Source organism: Lepisosteus oculatus, chromosome 5 (genome assembly GCF_040954835.1).
Source record: "Lepisosteus oculatus isolate fLepOcu1 chromosome 5, fLepOcu1.hap2, whole genome shotgun sequence".
In the NCBI taxonomy this organism is placed as follows: domain Eukaryota; kingdom Metazoa; phylum Chordata; class Actinopteri; order Semionotiformes; family Lepisosteidae; genus Lepisosteus; species Lepisosteus oculatus.
In genome coordinates, this window is record NC_090700.1 from 13739877 (window position 1) to 13758063 (window position 18187).

Here is an 18187-nt window from a genome sequence, read left to right on the forward strand (position 1 = left end):
AACAACAAGAGACAGAGATTCCAAGCCATAGAAAGACTGAACAAATAACATTTGAGTTAAACATGTCTCATATAACACAAATCTCGAGTCAAAAAGAAACTGACTTATACATTTTGGAATAAGAGCTGTGCTAATGCTCACGTCTACAACAGATAAATTAAAAACTGCTATGTACTTTGGTGTATGAAGACACTCTGACAGCCATATTATGGACATTAGAATAAAATTGGCTATCAGGGTTCCAAGGTAAACAAAAGCTAAGAATATGAAATAATAATCACTGTGTGGCAGATTCTGAAATCCTGAGATCAGAAACCCCACAGGAGAAGGAAATGTGGTGTTTATCTCCATTGCTGCCAGCAGTCAGCTGCCAGCTGCTGAAATTATCCTTCTTTTAACTTTTTCTCAAGCCTAAAATTTAAAAGGAAATAAAATTTAAAGTTGACAACAAATACATAATATTAACAATGATTCTAGTAAAATAGAAATAATATGAACATCACATACTCTATTTCAATTTAATTTGCCAGTCACATAATTTTGTCAAGGAACCAGTAAAGGTTTATTCCATGCTGAAAAGAGAAGAAAAGGGAAGAAGACCTAAAGAAGGCTCCACAGCCAAAACATTGTGTCTCCTTTTTTCTCTTTTCAGCACAGAATAAACCTTTACTTGTTCCTTTGCAACCCATGCATGCTTATGCAGCTAACTTCTTGATATAATTTTGTCTATCACAGAAGGGAATGTCATAAATGACCACACGATTTGTCTATATCTTTCAATTCTCTACTTGCTATTTTTTTTAAAAGAGTTAAGATTCTTCTAAAATTGTTTATAAAATACAAATAAGCTCTTATTTAATACATACGCTCTATTGTAGATTTGTTAAGATATGCTAACTCTATTTCATACCTGAAAGATGATGGTGAAATTTGTTCTGTGTGCTGTCTATACCTGCACCCCGCTATAAGGCATCCTATTATGCACCAGAGCGCAGTTGTCATCATCCTGTCCTCAAGTGGTATGACAATTCCTGTGTGCATGTGAGGGTGCTGCAGAGCTGCAAAACAATACCATGTATATGATCTGGAAAATAAGCCCTGAGCCTTTGATTTCCCAGTCTATTGCGTATTCTTCCAAGAGAATTTATAGGGGAATTTAAAAATGGAATAATTTCCAAAGTTCAAGAAGGTACACTACATAGCTGTGTGAAATATTCACTTTGTTCAGATTGTTGTGATATTACTTTCACTTTCTTACAAATGCTTCTGACTATTGTTGTATCCCTTGGAATAACTGAGAATGTTTGCTTTTTATTTGTCATAATTCTTTCTTATTGTTAAATAATTCATTGAATACTTACTATAAAAAAACAATTGCTCTATACATGCCTGCTTTCTACATATTGGACTATGTGGAATTTGACTTTTCATTAGTGTACTGATTGACTGACACTAGTAACATAGGATGTTTCATGTGGTCAAAATTACCTCATTGTTCATTGGGCAAATATAATTAGGTGATATTACCTTTTCAATTTCAAGCTTTCTCAAAATTAACAATGAAAACACCTAATGGAATTAATTACGGTATGGCACTGGCATACTGGTAGGTTGTAGGTTGGATTAAATTAGCAAACTCTCACAAACCATAGAATACTAATATCTTTATGATGATGTGTAGACCACCCTAATGTCTGTATTTGTGGCACAGGTGTGTAGAATGATATAGTCACTAAGGTGTACAACTGTCAAATTGATGGGAAGAGCCCACTTGGATGGTCTTGGCAGGATGTTCTATTTGCTAAAAAACTCCATGGTGAAGATAAATGGCAATCTGACTGCAATATCCTTAAGTGGTAATGTCCTGTAACTTTAATCGCTGTCATTCTTGTGGTCTATTACAAAAACCAGTATCAGTGAACTCTTGAATCTGAACCAAGCCAAACTGCAAGCCAAACTGCAAGCCAAACTGCAAGCCAAACTGCAAGCCAAACTGCAAGCCAAACTGCAAGCCAAACTGCAAGCCAAACTGCAAGCCAAACTGCAAGCCAAACTGCAAGCCAAACAATGCAGCTTTAGCTAGGTGAAACCCAATACTGAGCAAGGAGTGGTGTGTCAGGTTGGTTTAAGTAGGCAGGTGGAAGAAGGTGTGTCTGATTAGTTAATTGGAAACTGCACTGGAATGTGAAAGATTTGATTAAGGGCAGTGACTTCACCGGGGGGGTAACAGATGACATCCATTTTCTAACCTCTTCTTCCAATTCAAGGTTGCAGAGGAGTCAGAGCCTATCTCGGTAAGGAACGGATGCAAAGCAGGGTACACACTGGATGAAACACCAGCCAATTGCAGGGCAGACAGATAACCCGAGACACTCACATACTTGCACCTAAAGCCCATTACCCTATCATCTCAGTATGTTTTTGGACTATGGGAGGACCGGCGCACCCAGAGGAAACATAAACTAACACTGAAAGAAAATACAAACTCCACACATCTATAATTGAACCCAGGGCCCCAGCACTGTGAGGCAGCAATGCTCTGACAAAAATATGATAAAAAAATTAAAAAACCCTGGCCGTGATGGACGTGATGATGTTTTCTTTAGACTTTGAAGCAAACACACTCCAATACCTTCAGAAATGTAAAAAATTAGATAGATTTACAGACCAATGGTCTCTTGGATGTGGGTATTTTTTTATTCCTGCTGAACTAAAATGAATTTAAATCCTCACAGAAAGGGTTCAACATGGACCTAACATGTCACCTGATTGTGGATCTAACATAACCCTTATCCAAGTCTTGCTCCAGACCCTAATATACTAGAGAAAATAAAAGGTATTACAGCTTTCATGTGTTCTTAGTCCTTGACTTCAGGGACAATGAAACTCTGTGTCTGAATGGGCAGCGTGGCATGATGGGGGCTTGTCATAGGATTTTTGCATCCAGTTCCTGAAGATTTTCTTCACCTAAGAAGAACGGCATTTTAGAGTAGCGGACGCTCACAAAAACAGGTTCCTGAAGCAGGCAGGGAATTGCACTACTCCAGGAATCTCAATGTCAGAGCACTAAATTTGCAGGATTTTTGGGCTTAAAAGCAGTCATTTATTGGAGAGATGATTGGACGATTGGGTCCCTGATTGAAAGGAAGAGAGACACACAGTATGGGTGGCTGACCTGTTCCTCATAGGCTTGGGTGGGATGCAAGCTCTCATGTGAATGCTTCAGTTACCAAGAGCAACTACAGGCAGCAAGCTGCTCCCAGCCCAGGAGTGACAGTGAGCATCTACGTCTGTTTACTGTATACTGAAGTTACCACATTTGAGCAGTTAGAAGTTGTATCCAGGACAATACTTTTCACATACTCATATATATGCAAGTTATTGGAGAGTAATTAAGCTATAGTTGTAAATAAACATAATACAGATGAGTTTTTTTGTCTTATTAATGTACAATATGCATTTGCAATATTCATTTAAACTCTACTGTATGTAAAAATATGCAATGCTACAAGAAAAAAAAAGAGGTCACAAATGTATCCCAAAGATGAGGACTGAAACAATAAGTCAATAATAATAAATATTTAACTAAAATTATGGAAAACTGTGAAACCACTATACATTTGTCTACATGTATTTTTAATAGCTGCTTATTGCAACAGAATTTTGTGGTGAGCAGACAATAGCTGCAATTCAGACACACCACAACACAAGAATGGCAATTTACTGTAGAGGCATACAGTACATTAATCCAGAAATTATGAAAACATAACAAACTCTACACAGAAGGTGATGCAGGCTGGACTCAAAACCAGAACAACAGAGAGATAGCAATGCTAACAACAGTACCACGAACACTTCAGCCGTGTATGTCAGTCTTTCCAATTTGGTGTACAGATTGCAAGACTCAAAACCAGAACAACAGAGAGATAGCAATGCTAACTACAGTACCACGAACACTTCAGCCGTGTATGTCAGTCTTTCCAATTTTGTGTACAGATTGCAAGGCACATTCTCAAAAAACTTATTACCGTCACTCAATTATTTTAGGACTGTTAATATGGCTTGAAACCACTATATTAAAACAGCCATAATTGCCATAAGTTGTTCAAGTTACAGTAGATGTAACACCACCACCTGAAACCATTATGAATTTAAGGTTTTATAGGATATTATATCATGGATTTTTGTGTGGCTACACATTTCATGCTTAAGATCATACAAAAAAGTACATATCTTCTGCTGTTTCACTAAAATACTAATTACATAAATATTAACTATTGCTATGATTTTATTTATTATTATAACTAAAAAATACAAGTAAAACATCTGTTGAAGTGTTGAAATTATACAGCTGAAAAGAAAATGTTTTATAAAAGTCGTGTTTGAGATTAAAATAATTTTTTTTTGTAGTTGTTCAATTATACCAAATTAAAAAAAAAGAAAATTAACATTTTGTTCTGTATTTTACTCTTGTTTTCTGAAGTCTTGTTACTGCTCCATTACACTGAGAACTAAGTAACTGTTATCATTTATAGAGAAAAATTACACTTCTGGATTTATCAGAGTACTAAAGAAGGACTGGAACAGCCTTCTGCTTCCTCAAGAAATTCTTAATTTGTTCCATTACCTCTTCCGTTTTTAAGGTGTATATGATGGGATTCAGCAGAGGAGGCAGGGTTGCTGCCAAAGATGTGTTGAGGATTCTGGAGTCAGTGTCCACTGGTAAATTGGTCCAAACAATCATATATGTTACTAAGACAGGTATAAAAAATATGACCACTAAGGCTAAGTGAGCCGTGCACGTTTTAAATGCCTTCCACCTCCCTTGTGCAGATGCAATCCTGGAAAGAGCAACTATAATGCACACATATGATATAATAATCAATGCAAATGGCAGAAAAATGAAAGCAACAGTATAAACACTGGCTATAGTCCAATTTGCACTATAGCTGCTGCAGGCCTCTTTGAACACTGGTCCATGATCACAGAAATAGCTCTGAATTAGCTGAACATTTTGACAGAATGACAAGTGTGTAATAAAAACAGCAGATATAATGTGGATCACTAAAGCCAAAACTGAGCAAAAAGCAATTATGATGAGTATCCTGGCGTTTGTGTTGATTGTACTGCTCCTCAGTGGAAAACAAATAGAGATAAATCTTTCATAAGCCATAACAACAAGAGACAGAGATTCTAATGCATAGAAATAATGAAACATGAACATTTGAGTTAAGCACGCTTCATATAACACAAATCTTGAATTAAAAAGAAATTGATCTATACATTTTGGAATAAGAGTTGTGCTAATAGTAACATCTATGGCAGATAAATTAAAAACTGCTATGTACTTTGGTGTGTGAAGACACACTGACAACCATATAATGGACATTAGAATGATGTTGGCTGCCAATGTTCCCAGGTAAACAAAAGCCAAAAATATGAAATAATAATCACTGTTGTGCACATTCTGAAAACCAGCTATCAGAAACCCCACAGGTTTTGGGAATGTTTTGTTTATCTCCATTTCTGACGGCAACTGAAAAAGTGCTTCCAATTCCTACTTTTCAGTTTTTCTCAGCCTAAAATGTAGAAAAAGAAAACCGTTAAAATATGACAACACTGCAGTACTGCTTATGATACTAGTGAGATGACATGACATGACATGATGTTTCAGTTTCATAACAAGTTATTTAGTTTTGAATATCACAATATTTAATGTGCACAGTGATACGTGTCAATGATTATTTTTATATCTTAAAGTCAAGATGGCTATACTGTAAGGGAAAAAAATAACAAGATTTAATTCTTATAGTCTATTTTATATTTCTTTGGATGTATATTTCTGTTTCATACCTGATAAAAAAGATGATGTTGGAATTCTGGTGCAATTCTTTCTCTGTACTCTGTTGTCTCTGCATATCCTGCCTTAAACCATCCTTTTATGTACCAGAGTGCAGTTGTCATCATCCTGTCCTCGAGTGGTGTTACAATTCCTTTGTGCATATGAGGATGCTCTTGTGTTACTGTGAAAAAGCTGAACAATAATATCTTGCCTTTGATTGGGAAACTAAGCCCTGTACCCTATCTAGTTTACTGTGATTTCGTCTCAGGGAATTCACAGAATCAATTGCATAAATCCATAGAAATCTACTGTTTTCACTTTTAATTAAGGAGGAATAAATAAGAAAAGCCACCGTGGTGGCAGCCATAGCAGCCACGTGGTTTGCTATGTGAAATTATGCTTTTGTTAAAATCTGATATCTAAGGCATTATACAAAAGCTTTAGAGTGAAATTTATTAATTTTCTGTTGTACGTCTTAATAAAATTGTTAATTATATACTGAACATCCAAATATGTGAAACTCTATTTACAATGTTTTCTGAAAAATAGAGTATAATGATTTTGGATATTTGTTGATTTTCCTGACTGGCAGTGATACACTGTACAGTATTGGCTTTATTACATTAACACTAAATCAGCTCATTAATAAGAGAACATAGTAAGCACAGGTGATGGAAGTGATTTCACTTGTTGGATGTGAAGCTTTTGTAAAATTAAGAAGGAAACAGGAAATAAAAGGAACCCATGTGCTCTCTCCTTTCAGTAGAACAATTTCCTCATGCAATTGGTAATATGAGGGGTGGATGAAGTCAGTGCTCTTCATCCTTGAATAGAGACAAGATCACCCTTATGAATGTTAGTAAGTGTTGTGCACATTTACATAAAGTTAATGGCTAAGAAAAGATCAATCAATAAGAATATCTTAGTGTGGTGGTCTGGGCATGACTGTTTAGTTAAGAACAAGGAGAAGAGTAGGAATCGAGATGATGCCACCTGGCTCATCTAGTCCACCAAGTCCAGCTTTGCATCTTACTGCCAACCACTCTTAATAATGTGAGTTTGAAATTGGAAGGTAAACCTATAAAGAGGTATGTTCCCTTGCTCTAAGTCCAGTAAACGGTTGGTGGGTTCCTCATCCTGTCCAGGCAAATCAAAAAATGAGAGAAAAAGCTTAAGGTCGAAGCTGGTGGGGTCAGGCCCAGGCTCACTCGTGTAAGCCACCTTCACCTCATCATTGGGAAAAGAAGATGGGCAGCACACATTATTTAACATTGTGTCAAAAAGAACTCTTGCACCCCTCTGGATCACTTGAATAAGGCTGAGGGGGCTGAAGATAAGGCTCTTGGCAGCATAATGCAGTGTTGGCATCAGCAGTGGGCGGACTTGAGGAAATGAGTGGGGGCCCTCATTGGCTTTTTTGCCTCGGTGTTGAGACCAAGGCGATTGTTGATAAAAATTAATATCTGTTGTAACAGCCTGCTGGTGTCTTCTAAGACTCCTAACAGCTCCATGGTGTGCTGGTCCTGCACCTGAAGTGCTGCCTCATGCCATGCCAGGAGTTGGGACAGCTCTCTGGCCTCAGCTGAGTTCTCCTTCTGTGGCTCTGTCATTCTGTAATGACGCTGCAAGAGAGCAACAAAAGAAAAAGGGAAGCCAAAATAGAACAGTAAAATACAAAAAATATACCCAACACTCAGGGCTGCAGAGTGGTAGTGGTAAGAACAGGGACAAGGAACAGGGAAAATGCTGTTATAAGTAAGCAAGCACAAAAACTGGTGTAAATAAATTACAAGGTAGCAAACACACAATACCTCAGCTAATAACAGAGCCCTGAATGAAGGGAAAGGGAAGTATTTCAGGGAAATTAAACAAAGAAATAACAAGTAAATAATAGGTAAATTGGCCACCAGCTGTGAAAATCTGCCCGAGTGTGCTCCAACTGTGCCAGGAGGTGTGGGACTGATTACCGGTGCCTGCGTGGACATCGACAACAACATTCCAACTGGACAACACATATCGTCTAGATTCCTTTTCCAGGTGCATAGACTAGAGATACCAGAGACCAAGGCATGTGCTTGTCCAAGCTTTACCAGAAGAATGGGACTATACAGTAGTTCTAAAACTTAACAATCCGGCATTGTGTAATGGTGAAAATGTGATCTGAGAATTTTAGGGTCCATTTACAGGCTAATCAGAACATCAGAATGGCTACAAACAAGAAATTGTACTGTTCATATTGTGAATAATCAAATAATTTATTTATAATCTCTTTCATTTTACTTAGACAATGTGTACACCCATATTGTTCACAATTTTATTCTAGGTCCAGTTTATATATCATTTTATATCATTTTAGTTGCATATCGTTACATTTTTGCATAAGTCCAAAGTGCCTATTACAGTACGTTTTTCAGGTGTTTTGTTTTTCTGTTGTGTCATAAACTGTATGAAGGCTTTGTTGTTAGCAGACATTAATGATGAGTTAGAGAACTGTTTAAAAAATTGAGAGAGTAGTACTATAAATCATACAGCATTACCTTAATTGAGCTCTATTGTACTGTAATCCACCAGGGAGGTTTAGCACAGTATCAGTGTGCTGTAGTAATTAGTGAGTCATTCTGAAGCCTTAAGGGCTTCACTGTCACTAAAACATCACAAGAAATATTGAAAATATTTAAAGAAGATAAAATCTCACAGAAAATAAGAATTTACAGCAAAAACATTTAGGTAATTTGCAATAAGACAAAATAATTAAAGCCTATCAGTAGGGGCGATCAAATGGTTTTATTATTTTTAGGTTTAAAGCAATGACCTTGAAGGATAACTGACCTGGTAGATAGACAAACAAACAAATATTCTAGAGTTAAAAAAAGGAAAATATGACAGTTTATTATATATATTCAAAATGTACATATAAACAAGAATACAATATACTTGTCAATAAAGGCATTATAGAGTTAAATGCAATTACAGTATCAAAGAAAAAACATTGTAAATTGGCAGATAATTAGCTTAGCTTTACTTGTTTGATGAATACTATCCTAGTGGGATTTTCTAAAAATACTGAGCTAATGAGATCTTGTCAACAACTTGATCTGAGTTAATTTTAGTTACGAATTCAAAGATATTAGAACTGTAGTGCTTTACTTCATTTTTGTATTCTTTAAAGGTTTCCATTCATTGAATTGAAAACAGGACTGTTTTTTTAGTTTTAATTTTGTTTTAATCAAACATAACTTAGAAAAATCTTTTTTTTTCAAAGTTGCACTTACATACTGACACTTGGTAGATCAAACAGTTTTGTATAAGCTGTCTCTTTTCTGCATAACAAGTGTAGCCCCTCTACAAAATTCTTTCAAGGCAACTAAAAATGAACAATATAAGAAGGCATGTCTTCCTGTTTAATCATTTATTATTGTTCTTCTTTCTCTCCTTGAAAGTTATTAGTACATCCTAAAAAAGATTTCACCAAGTGATTCATAATTATGAAGTCTTTTAATTAGTTTTGTAAGTTGCTGTATAGTATAAAGTTATTAAAAAATGTCGGCATACTTTGCAAACAAAACACGGATCCATCACAGAATTGTTTTTACCTTTATAATGTGTTTGAAATACTTTACAAACCTTACTGCATACTGAATGCATTGATATACTGTACAAGTACAGCATTCTACCACACATAACTCACTTTGAGGTTTACAGTATATTATGTAGGCATGAATCTGGAGTAGTTTCAATTATAATATATGCCCGAACTGGGAGTTGAACCAGAAGTGTAAATTGGAATTGTAAACAAGTAAGACTTACAATGCTTCTACATATTATATATTTAGAAACAGGACACAATGAATTAACAAGATGAGCCCATTAATTAATTACATCTTGATTTTTTTAGAAGATTTCAATTTAAAAGACTATATATTTAGCATCTTAGATTATATATTGGTTATACATCACTGTGCAGACTAGTTATTTAACATAGATTTTTAAAATGCAAACAGATATGGTAAATTAAACAGGACCACATAAAAATGGGCCCTCTATTCAGATGCAAAAACTAAACTCAGCACTTCCTCAATCAGCTGTGTGGTAGCAGGTCTCTTCTTTTACACCAAAAATCTACTACAAGACACTGATTTGTAACTTTGACTGAGCATATGCGTCTAAATATTGGTTGTCTGTTGATGTTTTTATAAAGGACACCTTTGTTAACTACTTTCTAAAGGAAAAAAAAATCTTAGTTCCAGATTATGGTTTCACTATGGGTTTTCTCAGAAAGGGTGTCAGATGCTTTAATTTCCTAAACGGAACAGAGAGCATCATTTGCCACTGTAGCTCCTGTTTGTATGGACAGACCAATCATGAAGAACACAAAATTAATCATAACAGGGTGACTTCTGTAATGTATACTTGTGCATATAAGAAAATATAACATTCAGGTCTAATGAATTTGATCAAATTTTCAAAACAGTGAATGAAATCACAGAAAATGTGTTCAACTATCAAAATTGAAACCTTACAGAATGTCTGCTCTTGAACTTTAACACCATGCAGTCTTTTCTTAGTCTACTGGAAATTTAAAAGTTCCGTATTAGCTTGCTAGAAAAGAAAAAAGTTGTTGACTAAGAGACATTTTTCAATGTACAGTACGATGAGCAGTTAGATTGCCTCCAGATGTTAAAAAAGATTCCTTCCTACTTTATTGCACTCTCTTTCACAACACTTCATTTGTTCTCTTCTGCACAGAAATGCACAGAAACACAAAAAACGTTAATTATTCTAGTAAAAATACAACATAGCAAATGAAAAACCCAATGAATATTATGTATGTAACCAATAGGTTATTGATGTAAAAGCTCGACTGTTGTATTTTATTGTGCATTATTATTGCCTTTTGTTGACACTGATTAAATTTGTAGTTTTAAATAGTACATGTTGCACTAAACAGATTAAACATTATACCACATTTTCTGTGCTAATTCTTATGAGTTGTAATAATTATTTATTCAAAAAATGATCTTGCTATTTATCTACTGTATAGTCAAAAGTATCTCGTTCCTTTTATAAAGTTTTCTAATCGCTACCATTATCTCCTCAGTCTTTAATGTATAAATGATGGGATTCAACAGAGGAGGAATGACAGTGGCCAAGGAAGTGTTTATTATCCTGGCATTGGGGTGAATAGTTGCTGTAAATGCAACAAGGTAGGTGGCAGATATTGGAAGATAAAACACAGCCACTAAGATTAGATGAGAGGTGCATGTTTTCATTGCTTTTAAGCGTCCTTCTTTTGATGCAATTTTTAACAAAGCAAATATTATACACAAATAAGATAATGCAATCAGTACCAAAGGGGCAATAAAATATAATGCTGTACAGAATATAGCAATTATGTTATTTGGAGTATAATCATTACAAGCCATACGATATGTTGGTCCATGGTCACAAAAATAACTTTCTATCATAGTTGTTTTACAGAAAGATAGTCTTGTAATTAAAACTACTAATGAAGTCATTATCCCTGCAGTGAGAATCCATATTATTGTTAGCATGATAAGCATTACAGTATTAGTGACAATGACTTGATATTTCAGGGGAAAACAAATAGCAGCAAATCTGTCATAAGCTAATACACATAGAGTAAGTGACTGTATTAAAGAAAAAAAATGCACAAAAAACATATAGGACAAACAGGCTTCATATGCAATAAACCTAGATTCAAACAGGAAGGTGTCAATCAATTTAGGAATAAGAGCTGTGCTGCCACACATGTCAACCACAGCTAAATTAAAAACAGCCATATATTTTGGGGTGTGAAGGTTTCGCACCAAGAATATAATGAACATGATGAAAGAGTTTCCTAAAACAGTTAAAGCATACACAAAGCACAAGAAAATGTAATAGTACTTCACATGTGGAATGTTAGAAAACCCACTGATGTAAAACATCTGAGGTCGAACAAACGTAGCATTTAGCAAAAATGTTGAATTCAGGGAGTTCATGGTAGACTTGCTTCTCTACTTCACTTTTCTGTGACCTGTGAGGAAAAAAATCTAATTCATTCAAGAAATGACCTTTTCCTTACAAGTAACTCTATTATACCTGATAGAGTCATGTCCTGATAGTCTTTTGTTTAGTTAAACAATTGCCTAGACATCTCATCCACTTTTCCCAGGGAAATGGCTAAAACAGCTGTGTTAGGAAACAATATTTAATATCATCTCACAAAAAGAACATGAAATTCAAAATCTATTAGAACAGAGAGGTGAACGCTTTTATAAACTTTACATAGACAGTCCAATTGAACATACACAAAAAAAAACCCAGAGAAGCCAAATTCAGACTTGACAACATTATCAATAATAAAACACAATTCCAAATACAGAGGCCAAGAATGAATATATTATATTATAATATTCTATATTAGCTTCATGTTAAACATCCTGGAAAGGAAGAGGGGAAAGTCATTGTAGTTCTATTAGTTTTGCAGCTTTGTACCACTATACTTCTAAAATATGTAATTGATTTGAACATCTTTTCACAGTTTAGTACAGCTAAAAAGAGTTCATAGCCTTCTTCTAAATTCATTATAAAATGAAATTAAACTATACATTGCATGGTATATGCGCTTACAGTGTTGTTCACGATTGCACTATGTCCATGAAACACCTGATCAAAGATTAGACAAACCCATTGTATGAAAGTCAGGGTCAATTTTACCTTCTAACGTGTTCATGCGTTTTTGTAATTACAGTAGAACCAGATAGAAAGTGTCTTTCATATACCTTTTCATATACTGTACATATATTGAGAAAATTAATAAAGAAATAAAAAGCTACATAGATTTAAAATATTTACTGTATAATACTCACCCAAGGGTTTACAGGGAAAAAATCTAGTTTTCTATCCAGGAACATATAATTATAATATTGTTAACTCACACTGCTTTTTCTTTTTTTGAAATAACAATTTACCATAGCATGCTTCAAGTACAATTAACTGTGTGTTTCTGATTGCATTTGCAGCAACAGGCATTTATAAATGTGTAAACTACTGTATATGATGTTTTTCACTGCCATCTAAAGGGGCCATACCAAGCACAATTAATTCCACAAAGAGTACACCTCAGAGATTTCACTAAGAAAGTAGTAGATAATGTATGTTTTGTTTTTGGTTATATGAAAGTTACATCAAAGACTTAATGTTATTTAAAATTGATTATATTTAACACTGAAGATGTAGACAAATAACTCAGTATCAGTTATGCTCTTGTTCAAGTATTGTTGGATGAAGTGCTGCACAAAGCTAGGGAATTAATAGGCCTTAAAACATGTTTACAATCAATACTCCTGTAGGTATGACAGTCATCTCTACCAGTATGTGAGAAGATACTTGCAGAAACTGTCTATTAAAGGCATAAGCAAACTTGTCACTTCCAGTCCACATCAGTCATTTGCTCCTGCCAAAGCTTAATTTGGACCTGGGTTAAAGAATTAAGGATACATTCAGAAATCTTTTGTAAAGTTAAATTTCATGTAATAGCTTAAAAACAATTATGCCCAATTTAGAATTATGTACAGTATAAATTTATAATATGTATTGTATATTATCCCTTTAATTTTATTGATAAAAAACTCATGCATCTTAAGTTCTGTTTTACAGTGGCAACGTGAGTATAAGGCTCCAATCCTGGTCCTGGAGGGCTGGTTTGTCTGCAGATTTTCTTTCCATCTCATCTCTCAAGTTAAATTAGCTGCTTACTGGTTTAATGGACCAATTTCCAAGTTTCTCTGAGCAATTCAGATGCTAGTGCTTAAAAGATACATGGAAAACCTGTAGACACACCTTCCCTCCAGAATCAGAATCAGGCATTTCTGCCTTAGAGGATTCTAAAGTTTAGTTGTGTAGGAAACAGGTTGCTGGGGAAATTTAGAAAAAAACACAAACGGAAAAAAAGCAAAATGAAGAAAGCCTATCAGAAGGGAGTTTCTGATTTCAAATGATGTCATTATTTTGAGAAGCAATAACTTGAGAAAAACTGGCTTGATAAATATATTACTATATAAATATACCTCTCTTCTTTTGAATGTTGTGCTTTAAAATGTCTGTTCCCCACTCTACCATCATTGCCACGGTTTATAGACCACTCAAACGTAATGAAGTCTTTTTAGGTGAGTTTGTCAATTTACTTTAATTTCTATGCCACAGATTTAAGAGGATTCTTATTCTTAGGGAGTTTAATATACATATTGACGTATGGTCTTCCAGTTTAGCTTAGGATTTTATAGCTCTGTTGGAATGCTGTGATCTACCCAGTTTGTTCTTAACCCAACACATACCAAAGGACACGCCCTTGATTTAATCATTGGAGACACCTTTTTTCCACCATCAACATCCTGCTAAAGCCAAACTGCCCTAATATTTTCTGTCTCTTCGCAACTTTGCAACACATTTTTAGATTTCCTTAGCTCCAAGATTGACACCATTTGGCATCACATTCTCTCCACAACACATCATTTCCATGCCTCTTCCCTGCTTGCCTAACTTTACTGGTTCCCTTCTCTCTAACTTCTCTCTTCTTGACTCTGCATCCTTCTGTAAACTGGTTTGGCATATGAAATCCACCAGCTGTATACCCTGTACAGTATATCCCACCACTTTATTTCAGTCCTGTTTTATTTCTCTCTGCTCCATTGTCCTCAATATAATAAATGAATAGGGGTTTTACCAAAGGTCCTCAAAACTGCTGCCATTACCCCAATGTAAAAAAAAAACAAACAGGGCTCTGGAAAATCTAAACAATTTTTGCCCCCATTTCCAACTTACCATTTCTTGCAAAAATTCTAGAAGGTCACATTACAATTCAGTTAAATAATCACCTCATTGCAAATAGCTTATTGATCTGATGTGGTTTCCAACAACTTCACACTACAGAAACCTAGTCAAAGTTACTAGCCTTCTTCTAATTGCTTCTGGTTCTGGTTCTCTTTCTATCCTCATTCTACCTAAGTGCTGCTTTTGACAATGTTAACCATGATATCCTAGTTTCACGTCTTGAGACTTTGTTTGGAATTACTGACACTGCACTCAAATGGTTCAAATCTAAACAGGTTCAATAAAACAGACTCACAATCTAACTGCAAATTGTAAACTCAATACTTCCTCAGTCAGCTTGGTGGTTGAAAGACAATTGCTTCTACCTAAAGAAAAAATCAATCAAGCCATTAGTTTTTTGCAATAAATATATGAGATTATAAACTCATTCCCTATTGATAACTTCTTTTAAAGGATTAAAGGACACTTTTGTTAGCTACTGTTAATCCTGACAGTAAAAAAAATATTGTTTATATACAGTATTATGGTTTCACAATGGGTTTTCTTGAAAAGGGCATCAGATGCTTTCATTCCCTAAAGTGAGCGGTGAGCATCATTTGCCACTGCAGCTCTTGTTTATATGGACAGACCAGTCATGAAGAACAGAAAATGAACCATAACAGGGTGATTTCTGTAAAGTATACCGATGTACAAAGGGAATAAAACATTCAGGTCTAATAAATTTAATAAAATAATATAAACATGGTAAATTAAATTACAGAAGATTTGACAGACGATCAAAATCGAAACCCTACAGAGTTTCTTTTTTTGAATATTTACATGGTCCCGGCAGTGTTGACGCATAGACCTGATCAACCTCTGCACAGACTGCTGTGGGATACTCCACCACTCTTCTTTTGCAGCTGAAGCCATTTGGCAAAGGTTGGATGTTCTAGATTGTTTCATTTTCATTGACACCAAGATAAGATTTGTACTTAAAAATAAAAAACACACTATCTGTGCAGTATTCCACATTTTCCATGAATATTTGCATTTGAGTTGGTATAAGTATTGCTTCCAAGAATGGTCTTGTTATTTATTGTTATTTATAGTTGAAAATATCTTGTTTCTTTTGTAAAGCTTATTAATTGCTACCATTATCTCCTCAGTCTTTAATGTATAAATGATGGGGTTCAACAGAGGAGGAATGACAGTGGCCAAGGAAGTGTTTATTATCCTGGCATTGGGGTGAATAGTGGCTGTAAATGCAACAAGGTAAGTGGCAGATATTGGGAAATAAAACACAGCCACTAAGATTAGATGAGAGGTGCATGTTTTCATTGCTTTTAAGCGTCCTTCCATTGATGCAATTTTTATCAAAGCAAATATTATACACAAATAAGATAATGCAATCAGCACCAAAGGGGCAATAAAATATAATGCTGTACAGAATATAGCAATTATGTTATTTGGAGTATAATCATTACAAGCCATACGATATGTTGGTCCATGGTCACAAAAATAACTTTCTATCATAGTTGTTTTACAGAAAGATAGTCTGGTAATAAAAATTATAGCTGTAGTCATTAGCCCTCCAGTGAGAATCCATACTACTGTTAACATCGCAAGCATTGCAGTGTTAGTTACAATAACGTGGTATTTTAGGGGAAAACATATAGCAACAAATCTGTCATAAGCTAATACCACCAGAGTAAGTGACTGAATAAAAGAAAAAAAATGCACAAAAAACATATAGGACAAACAGGCTTCATATGAAATAAACCGAGATTCAAACAGGAAGGTGTCAATCAATTTAGGAATAAGAGCTGTGCTGCCACACATGTCAACCACAGCTAAATTAAAAACAGCCATATATTTTGGGGTGTGAAGGCTTCGCTCCAAGAATATAATGAACATGATGAAAGAATTTCCTAAAACAGTTAAAGCATACACAAGACACAAGAAAATGTAATAGTACTTCACATGTGGAATATTAGAAAACCCACTGATGTAAAACATCTGAGGTCGAACAAACGTAGCATTTAGCAAAAATGTTGAATTCAGGGAGTTCATGGTAGACTTGCTTCTCTACTTCACTTTTCTGTGACCTGTAATTATAAAGGTAGAATTTTATATAGTATTTTTTTTTAATATTTTGAAAGTAAAAATTGTTGTTGTGGCTTTACAGTCCAGAATGTGGTGTATTTATTTAGTATTTATATGCATACTAAGTATACTATAATAAATGTTTTATTTTTTGCTTAATTCCACACATACAGTATGTTACTTTGTGTTGTGTACAGATATATTGTACTTTGATACTTTGTTTTAATCCTAATGACCATTCAGTAAGTTTTGTGCCACATTCAGTTTAAGTAAACGTCTAAAAGACAGCATACAGTATATAATAATATTATATTAACTTTATGTTAACCTCTCAAAGCACTAAAGGTACATTTCAGTCTCTCTATATTGAAAATGTGTCAAAAGCATTCAAGTAGCTTTTAAAAGCAGAAGATACTGTTTATTGTGATGCTTTGTTCCATAATGGATCTAAAATATGTAATTTTCTTAAACTCCTTTTCATAGTTTTGTATCGCTAAAACAGTGCATTAAGAATTTCATTATATATGTGTTGGAATATATCTCCATCAAACACCTGATTAAGGTTTAGACTTCTATTGACAAACAATGTGCAGATGTCAGGGCGGGTTATGTAGAACTTATCAAATTATTTTTTTATGTGATCATTTTTTTTTGTAATTAGAATAATTTCACAGTATGACCAGATATTGTACTAATCATGGTATGCTGAACATAAATATTTCGTTTTTTAAGCTTTTAAGTCTCCAAAAATTAACCATTATATAAACTGTGTATAAAAGATTGGATTATTAGTAATAATTAAACAATTATTATACATATGTAAACATTGTTGGTTAATATCAAATTTGATAAAAATTGGTTTTATAATTCACTAACTTTTTCCACATTCTATGAATTTTATATCTGTTGTCAGAGAATTTAGACAATGCATTTCTAACAGTATGTTACATAACAATAATGGTGGAATAAGAAGTTAAAAAATGTAAAATGTTTATAACACTCACCCTGATATTTTTACAGGATTTCCAGTTTTCTCTCCAGGATCATGAAATTAGTATATGGTTAATGCACACTGATTTTTTTTTAAATAACGATTTACCTTATCATGCTTTAAGCACAATAAATTCTTTTGCTTGGCAGCAACAAGCTTCTTATATAGCAAATAGTTACAGTATATGATGTTTTTCACTGCTATTAACAGGGGGCCATACCAAGAAGAATTATTTCCACAAAGACAGTACAGTACACCCCAGAGATTTCAGTAGGAGAGGAGATGATGCTCTGCATGTAGTTGTAGCTTTGCATGTAGTTGCATAAACATTTTTAAAGTAGATTTGTTTTGCTTGAATTTGTTTTGTTTGCAAACAAGTAACTCAGCATCAGTTGTGGTCTTGTTCGTGTATTGTAGTATGAAATGCTTGTAAA

The 18187-nt window shown here is 34.4% G+C and overlaps 2 protein-coding genes across 2 annotated transcripts; both read right to left on the reverse strand.

Moving 5' to 3' along the window:
- Window positions 1-10872: 10872 nt before the first annotated feature.
- Window positions 10873-11853, reverse strand: LOC138239119 (olfactory receptor 1M1-like). Its single transcript, XM_069189751.1, has one exon. The coding sequence runs from the start codon at window positions 11842-11844 to the stop codon at window positions 10873-10875; it is 972 nt and encodes a 323-aa protein (XP_069045852.1). The 5' UTR covers window positions 11845-11853.
- A 3895-nt stretch (window positions 11854-15748) lies between these two features.
- On the reverse strand, window positions 15749-17053 carry LOC138239120 (olfactory receptor 1E16-like). Its single transcript, XM_069189752.1, has 2 exons — window positions 17021-17053; window positions 15749-16744 (listed from the first exon to the last, which is right to left on the reverse strand). The coding sequence occupies exons 1-2, from the start codon at window positions 17051-17053 to the stop codon at window positions 15749-15751; spliced, it is 1029 nt and encodes a 342-aa protein (XP_069045853.1).
- Between the last annotated feature and the right edge of the window lie 1134 nt (window positions 17054-18187).

What these genes read in the sequence shown, in the direction of transcription:
- LOC138239119 (XM_069189751.1), bottom strand. Translation starts at nt 11,844, where the DNA reads ATGAACTCCCTGAATTCAACATTTTTGCTAAATGCTACGTTTGTTCGA.
- LOC138239120 (XM_069189752.1), bottom strand. Translation starts at nt 17,053, where the DNA reads ATGCTGTCTTTTAGACGTTTACTTAAACTGAAT. An exon ending in GACGTTTACTTAAACTGAAT is followed by an intron (nt 16,745 to 17,020) that starts GTGGCACAAAAC and finishes AAAGTGAAGTAG; the next exon opens with AGAAGCAAGTCTACCATGAA.